Below are 9001 nucleotides of genomic sequence, written 5' to 3'. Positions count from 1 at the left end.
ATAAAGCATAGGGGAGGAATGATTACCTTTTAAGGACTAGTAGAAGGAAAAAATTTAAGTGCATTGATTTTATAATCACTCATGAACAATTGTAATGCACATTCCTTAGATCTCTGGATAATACTGAATTTTGCTCCAATTTTATTAAGTCATTTTTTTAATAAAAGATGTAAATACAATGTTATAGTGCATGAATAGCTTGAACTTAAGAGGGGTATAGGAACATACAACTTAATATATAAGACTGCACATAAAATTCAAATTAGAGTGCAATATTACAATGTTCATTAGCTAGTCAATGAAAGATACTTGTGTGATCTTAATCATTCCCAGTTTCAACTTGTTCCTTTTAAAGTGTCCCATAATATCCAGTGCCTTATGATTGTTCCATTTTCATTCAGCTTATTTTTAAAAACTCACTCGATTTCAATGCCACATTTTAACTTTTTGTTATAATTGATTAAGCTTTTCTTTCATAGAAATGATCCATTTTGCATCCTTCAGGACTTCATTTTCTTTTTTGGGCTCAATACGATTGGAATACCTTGAAGGCACATAGATTCTTCAATCTAGATTTACTCATTATCCCATATCTGAAATTGGTAAGAATATCATTACTTGAATGTGATTTGTGAACTTGTATTCCTTGAAGACTAAGTCTTGTATTTCTCCAAGTTGATCATCCTTCTCAGTTGGTAGATTCTCAGTTCCCACAATATGTTCATTTGAGTGTGCCTCATATGATTTGTCATTTTCGTAATTGTCAAATACTGCATAAGTGGGACATGTTTCTTTCACCAATTTCTTTCACAATTGATTCAGAGATCCTTGGCTACTTATCATCATCTGCAGACTTGTTTCTCTTATCACAAAGTTGTGATATATTGAGTAAATTATGGTTCATTCCTTTAACATGATACCTTCTTTCAATTGAGTGTTCTTTAGACTTGCCTATTTTTTTAAACCTTTTTTATTTGATTTTTTTTCATCTCCAAAAGCTATCATTCCACCTTTTTCTTCTACAAGTGAGAGAAATTTCTTCTAATTTCAGTCATGCGTCTTGAGCAAGCACTATTCATATGCCAATATTGCTTGCTTTTATTTCTATTTAATTTAGTACCAGCCGAATTTTTGTTGCTCATTAGTTTTGAAAATTTTGAATTTGAAACGACAATAAAGGTGTGTTCAGTTGGAGGAAAATATTTTGTTTTCTCATTGTGATTGATCAAAAAAATTACAAAATAAGTAGCTTAAAAATAAAAATAATAAATTCCACAAATAACATTCCGTATTGATCTATAAAAAATATTCCTTATTAATTTTGCCTTTCATACCCTCTATACTTTTTTAATCAAAGTAGAAAAAATAAATTATATAAATGACATTACAAGTTTATTATCTCATTCCAACCACCCAACACTCCTAACCCCTCCCTTGACTATCCCAACCCCCACCAACCGTGAACCACCACTCCTCATCCCATTCAGCCCACATAGTGGTTTGCTAAATTATATATTAATAATCTTGAAACAAGATTTGTTTGCTTGCTTACCAAACACTAATAAATAAATAAGAAATTCACTTATTTTTTAACAAAATAATTTAATAGAAAACACTTTTTCTTCGTACCAAACACAACCTCATGTTCACCTCCACTTTCATAGCCCCCATTTCCACAATGCGCTCCACCTTCCATAATATTTATATAAATTATATATAACTATTTTTAAATAATATTTTTTAATTACATATTGAACACAGAAAATAAAAATAATCATCTTAATATTATTTTCCCTTCCTGCTAAACACACCATAGGGGTTGGTACTTTCTTGAGATAACAATTAGAAGAAAAAAATCCAAAAAAACAAAAGAAAAGAAAGTGTTAAATATAAGGGGAGAAGCAGAAGAAGAGGAATGAGGAAGAATTGATGGGAACAAGCAGATGTCGCTGACTACTGTTTCACCTTCTTTACAATTCTTGCGGAGGTTCATCGCCTCCCCTATAATTTCTCCTTCACTACGGCTACCCCAATCTTCTCTTCCTAATATCCTCCCTGTTTCCTCTCTCCGTTACCGTTTCCGGTATTATTCCGCCGCCTCTACTACAACTATGGCTGATGCTATCTCTGATGCCAACATGGACGCCGTACAGCGCCGTCTCATGTTTGAAGACGAGTTTGTTCTCTTTTCTATATTTCTTCCTTATTTGTTGTAGCGCAGGACAATTTATGTTAGCCGACCAATTGAGCTACTAAAATGGCGTGATAAACTGTTTTTTTGACATCCATGTGGTATCCAATATCATTTCTAAATTACTCTTTTTAATTGAAAGTTGAGATCAATTTGTTTTCTAGATGCAAGATAGGTTAATGTTGTAATTGAATCACAATTTATTTATTTTTTGGATTAAATTTCTGTGACCTTGAGATTCTCCAGTGATTCTAATTGTATCTCAATTCTCAAGTGTGATAAATTGGGATATGAAATTCCAGATAATCTCGAGATAGTTGCTAGGTTACTTGCTTTGTAGAATTTTTATTATCTCTCTTTTCTTTCAAGTGCTTATCTTTCTCTGGATATATGTACTGTCGTTTGGTAGCTGGTTATAGTTATGCAGGTATTAGTAATGTAGGAATTTGTTATGAGTGAATTTATGTTGCAACAAATTTCCAGCCCATTTGCCAAGTTCAACACCTTTTCCATGTTTTGACCCTTTCAGGTGTATTCTGGTGGATGAGAATGACCGTGTTGTTGGTCATGACACCAAGTATAATTGTAAGTTGAGTTGCCTCTTTCGAAATGTTCCCATCTGCATATCTTCTAGTGTATTTGCCTGACTGGCTATTGTTCATTTTGATGCGATGTTTCCGTCGTTTGATCTTAATAAGATGGATTAAAAGCAAAGTTCTTGGAAGTACAAAGATAATTGGATAAGCTTCCTGGGTGAATCCCTAATATATGATGATATTGTTGGTTATAAAACAAACTGATGATATTGTCCCTCATCTGGATCAGACAATTGATATTTGGCATGTTCTCATGCAATGTGAACTTTTTATGTCTTTTACGGTAGAACTGAACCACAATTGTGTAATTTCTTTCTTTTTGTATATGATCTCTTGATGTTTCTGAGAGACTGAGACTGCCGTTTCTTTTCTATCTGTTTTGCTAATATTTTTTGTTGGCTAGATGCATTTGACAAGAGTGTTGTTCTCCGCTTGTCATCAAATGGTTGTCTCATATTATAACTAAAAATCCATAATTGCAGGTCATTTAATGGAAAAGATTGAAGCTGAAAATTTGCTGCATAGAGCTTTCAGTGTATTTCTATTTAACTCAAAATATGAATTGCTTCTTCAGGTATGTGGCACTGATAAAGACCAAAGCATTGTAATGGGTGTGAAATTCTCCTTTTGATTCTTTTCCTTTCAACTTTTGAGAAGTTGATAAGTTCAAAATGGCTAGTAGAAGTAGAATGCTTAGACTAAAGGGGGTATTGCTTAGTATTATGAGATAGTGTATCCATTTACTGATGTGGCTAGAAAATGAAATTCACTTAATTTTGCCTTTAGATTTGATAAATTGTTTGTGAAATGGCTGGTAAATGTAACTCATCAAATGGTTTTTGTTCTCTAGAGTTAAATGGTGGGAGTATCAGTATAATTCCATCTCAGTATTCAGATGATCTATCAAACTAATTGACTAGTATAATAAGTTCTTGAACTGTTTTATGTTAGATGAATCTTAGCTTCCTAGGTTTGATGCTATTTTTATCTCCATGAAGATTAAATCACTTACTATGTTGTCTTATTCTATGTACAGCAACGATCAGCAACAAAGGTGACCTTTCCTTTGGTATGGACCAACACTTGCTGCAGCCATCCACTCTACCGAGAGGCTGAGCTTATTGAGGAGAATGCTCTTGGTATATTTTCTGCTTCTCTGAAATGTTAATTTTGATCATGTTTACTTCTTTACCTCACCCTATATCAATTGCCAGGGGTAAGAAATGCTGCACAAAGGAAGCTTCTAGATGAATTGGGTATTCCGGCTGAAGATGTCCCAGTTGACCAGTTCACATCATTGGGTCGTATACTTTATAAAGCTCCATCTGATGGGAAGTGGGGAGAGCATGAACGTAATAATTCAATCTTACTTATTATTATCTTACTGTTCTATCCTGCTTACTGGTTAAGTAGTTGCCTCAATTATGATGCTAACAAACACTTGCTTCTGATCTCACTCACAGCATTAGGGGTGTTTTGACATCAACTGCTTACTTGTGCAATTGACATTTATAACTGGAAGCTGATCCTAGTCTACTGTTGCAGTTGATTATCTTCTATTCATGGTTCGTGAAGTTAACATGAAGCCGAATCCAGATGAAGTTGCTGAGGTTAAGTACGTGAACAGAGAACAACTGAAAGAACTTTTGAGGAAAGCAGATGCTGGTGAGGAAGGTCTGAAGCTATCTCCTTGGTTCAGACTTATCGTTGACAACTTCTTGTTCAAGTGGTGGGATCATCTTGAGAAGGGAACTCTCAAGGAAGTCATTGATATGAAAACTATCCACAAATTGACTTAAAGGAACTGTGTTGCAATCTGGTTGTACCATCATAGTTTGTCCTTTTAAACTAATAACTTCAATTGTGATAGCATTCTTAAGCATTTAGGTTTGTTGTTTCTGGTAGAAGTTGGAAGGAGGTATTTTGTCAACTGATTGCAGCTTTTGCAACATAGCTATGGCTTTCCATCGGAACTCAATAAGATGATCACTTGTTTGCTGCATGTAATTTGTTGTGGTCTTTGAATTACTTTTGTACTGTATAATCGTAATTTGTGTCCTTTCAACTTTTATGCGAATGTGCTATAGGTAAAAATGTGTCCGATGAGCCATTTCCGGCAAGATTGTTATATTCACAGGCATAGCTTTTTCCAATCGATAGAAATTAGTAAGGGAGTGGGGGTTGAGAGAAATATCACAGCAGATTGAAATGAGAAGTTTTTTTTTTTTTTTAATATATGTTTGATTGTATGGTTTTAATAATGTGTTTGTACAACTGATTGGTATTTTGTTTTGTTTCTTCATCTGATGAGTATCTCTTCACTGAATCCAAATTTTGTTAAATTTACCTGAAATTCGTCCTCAATTCTAGAGTGATGTCTACAAGGCAACACTTTGTTTATACACTTTTTCTTGTCTAATGTAGGAATTAATGCCTTCAGATTCCTCCCTCATTGTATTTAAAAACCACAAATAACACTTGGCTAGGCAAATATTGGTTTTGCATAATCCTAATAAGGAATAGATTTATGTGAGCAAAGTATCTTTTATTGACGTAAAAATGGATTAGTATGATCTTTCGTTTGTGACTTGAATATTCAAGTCGTAATATGAATCAAGATTAAAACTAGTTTTTGATCTCTTCTATTGTAGTACTTATACTAATCTAACTGGACATGAGCACATTCAAATATGCAATTTGTATGTCCAATTCACAGTCAAAATAAAGAACTCTACATCATATAAATTGGGATGGAGACAGAGGTATATGGTTTTACCTCGTGTAAATTGCTTGAGTTTTTGCAAACCTCAGTGTGCAACTATTTCAATTACATACTTGTCTATCTACAGAAAACCTCGACTCCTGTGGTTTGTTGCTCGAACAGAACAAGATCCAGATATTTATGCTAAAAAGCTAGGAAAACGAACAATTTTAACTACTGAGACAAGCAGACTATTTATCCCTAAACCTATAGAAACCAAACTATCCTTGGTTTTTCACTTCCAAATACACTTCACTCGCTCGAATCAGCTGTGTCTTCCCTAGTTATGGAAATGCTTGATGCAGAATCATCCAGCTCTGGTGATACACTCTGTTGAAGCATCGCCTTCCTCTTTCTTCTGCTCTGGCGCCATTTTCTGACCGACTCGGACACATACCTTTCTTCTCGAGCTTTCTCTCGTGGTTCTTCCGGTGCTTCTACTGTTAAATTCACATCAGGAATAGTCATAAAGCTTGTGGAAAACACTGGAAACATGAGGGGTCTGCACCAGTTGAGGAGAACTACTAGCAGAGTGGCATACATGTACATGGAGGTCCAGACAGAAAATGTCCATTTCCACTTGTAAACCAAGTTTTTATACCAAGGAGGCTGAGATTTCAATATGATCTGTGACTGATATAGTTGGGGTAAGGCTAAAGTTCCAGCTCGAGGTATCATGGTTACTCTGATTGCTTCTGTCCTTGGAAGACCTTCCTTGTGCTTTAACATTGGAACGATAATCGTTTGTGTTTCAGCAGTAAGTCCAAGTACTAGGGGAACACTCATTATAAATTCTCGCATCAGACGGATTGGCAGACTTCGGAATCGCAACATACACGGATGACTTGATCTTGCCATTACCAGCCCCTCTTTTGATAATGCTTCTGCAACCACCTGATAAAGAGAGGTTATGAATACCTAAAGTAATGTTAGCTTTCTTTTTCTTTCTATTTTCCTGTTATTAGCCAATAGATACACAGGGAAAGGCAATAATACATCAGCAAACACTTAAAAACTTTCCTCAGCTGACACTCTTAACTTTTGGTATGCACACTCTTAACTTTTGGTATGCACACTCTTAACTTTTGGTATGCGCATCTAAACACCTCAACGTCAACATTGTCCACGAGATAATGTGGGTACAAGTTCGGCTTGTTTAGTTGGCAATGGAGACCAAATTCAAATTAAGGTGTCTAGGCGTTCACTCTCAAGTTGGAGTGCTTACTTGTGGACGATGTGCACTCTCATAATTGAATGCTTACTTGCTGAGTGAGGCCAAGTTTAAGGTCCTTATATGTCTAGGTAAAATCTAATGTAATTAAAACACAGATTTGAAGCAATCTAGAGAAAGAGAAATTGTACCTGGAAAACACCAATGTCTCTGTTGAAATCAGATTCAGGCATAAGTAGAAACAAAGAAACATACATTGTATGGCCAACAGGCACACCAATATTATTATAATCTCCACCAAAAGAAAAAACAGCCTTTGGATTCACATCTGCATAATCAAAATAAAGTTGTTGTCTCAAAACCACAGGCTCTTCCATCCACATACCCACTAACCCAAATCCTAAAATCCCAGACACAATCAACAAGGTTATCAAAACCATACACACATAAGCAGCTCCAAGAATTCCAACCCCAAATTTCTTTAGAAGCAAAGTAACTCCATGAAGTAACTTTGAAGGAACTGTAGCTACAACATGTACAGCTACGGAGACTTTCTTTTCAGTTTCCTCTTCTTCTTCTTTAAAAATATTAGCAAAAGAGAAGATGTAGAAAATGGGAGAAACTAGAGAAATTAAGATAGTTGTGATGATTTCTGTTTGTAAAGATATCATTTTTGTGAACCAATTTGATGGTGAGTTTTCAACTGATAAATTGTTCTTTAGTAGTTCATCATCATTGTCATCAACATATTCTTCTTGTTCCTCCTCAAACTCATCTTTTTCTTCCATGGAAATCATCAAATCACTTGTTCATGGAAATTTCTCCAATGTCACATTTTTTTCACTTGGGGTTTCTTCATTTGGGTTGTTTGCTTGACCCATTTTGTGCAACAAGTACAGATGTGAAGTGCACAAGAGAAGTGGCACCAACCTTAGCTCACAAGTTGACACGTGTTCTGGAAAAAGAATTCAGGTTTAATTTTGGTAATATATATATATATATACAAAAAATACTAGTTCGAATTTTAGTTTCATAATTTTATTTTTAGTCGGCTTAAACAAAATAACTCTCTTTTTTTCTAACTCTTTAATTTTATTTTTCCGCACGAAATATTAAAGATCAAAAAATGTATCTATAGTTTAATATTATGAAATTTAGAAATACTTTTTATTTTTTAAAATTTCATATAAAACTAAAATAAAAAAATAACAACTGATAATTACTTAAAAGTATAATTAATTCAAATACATTGTCAAAATTGACCAAGATTTTTAAACTTTACCAAATTTAGTTATTAACTTAGGGGTTGTTTGCTTATTGGTTATGCAAAATTTAATTATGCATGGTTTAATTATATAGGTATTAGTTATGCAGAATTTAGTTGTGCAGAATTTAAAAAAATTAGTGAGCTAATTCTTATTTCTTAATTTCAAAATGTTTAAAGAGGTAATATTTACTATACTCATTAAAATAAATAGCTATCTAAATAACACATTAAAATTTAAATAAATATCAATAGCTAAAATAATAAAGTAAATAACAAATACCTAAAATCAATTCAATAATTTGTATTGAATAGGATTAAGCAATCAAGACAAAAAATTCAAAGAAAAAATTAATTATACTTTTTAAAAATGTATTAATTATTTAATTTTTCAAATAATTAAAGCACCGTTACAGCAGCCATCTCAAATAGTTACAGTACCATTACAATAATATGTTTTAAGTAATAAAAAGTATAACACCAGCAAATTATTTTTGATCTTGATTCATTTTTATTACTTTAAAAAAGTAAGAAGTAACAAAAAACAAGACACGGTAAAAGTTAAGTTTTTCTAAAATATATATCGGACCATTGTAAAAGAAGTAAATGTGTAATTTATTGTTTTAATATATGTATAACTAATATCAATATAATTTATTTCACATTTTATCCCGCATAACTTATACATAGATTTTCTCATAAATTATGTAAGTATTAATTATGTAGGATTACAAAAAAACACAATCGAACATCGTATAAAAGTAATACATGAATAATTTTGTCCTATTTGCAAATTAAACATGGTATAAAATTAATACATGAATAACCAAAGTTATTCATATATTAATTTTGTGTTTATCCCATAACCATACGGCCCCTTATTGATATTTCTCTTTCATCTCTTCCCTGCACACCAAAATCATACTCTTACTCGTCACACATTTCATTCTTTGTCCATTTTTGAAATTTTCAAACATGATTTTATTACAATAGAAATTCGACAATAGCTAAATTGCTA

General features: G+C 33.1%; 2 protein-coding genes across 2 annotated transcripts; one reads left to right on the top strand and one right to left on the bottom strand.

The window, feature by feature from the left end:
• Positions 1–1811: 1811 nt before the first annotated feature.
• Positions 1812–4789, top strand: LOC129902829 (isopentenyl-diphosphate Delta-isomerase I-like). The gene is made up of 6 exons (XM_055978253.1): positions 1812–2176; positions 2721–2776; positions 3270–3361; positions 3824–3926; positions 4002–4139; positions 4333–4789. Exons 1-6 carry the CDS (start codon positions 1944–1946, stop codon positions 4584–4586), a joined length of 876 nt encoding a protein of 291 aa, XP_055834228.1. The 5' UTR covers positions 1812–1943; the 3' UTR covers positions 4587–4789.
• A 687-nt stretch (positions 4790–5476) lies between these two features.
• Positions 5477–7648, bottom strand: LOC129902823 (seipin-1). Its single transcript, XM_055978240.1, has 2 exons — positions 6911–7648; positions 5477–6442 (listed from the first exon to the last, which is right to left on the bottom strand). The coding sequence occupies exons 1-2, from the start codon at positions 7514–7516 to the stop codon at positions 5801–5803; spliced, it is 1248 nt and encodes a 415-aa protein (XP_055834215.1). The 5' UTR covers positions 7517–7648; the 3' UTR covers positions 5477–5800.
• Positions 7649–9001: the final 1353 nt, after the last annotated feature.

The sequence above is a fragment of the Solanum dulcamara genome, chromosome 1 (assembly GCF_947179165.1).
Source record: "Solanum dulcamara chromosome 1, daSolDulc1.2, whole genome shotgun sequence".
NCBI lineage: Eukaryota > Viridiplantae > Streptophyta > Magnoliopsida > Solanales > Solanaceae > Solanum > Solanum dulcamara.
The sequence above is the reverse complement of the archived record's forward strand: the minus strand, read 5'-3'. Positions and strand labels throughout refer to the sequence as shown.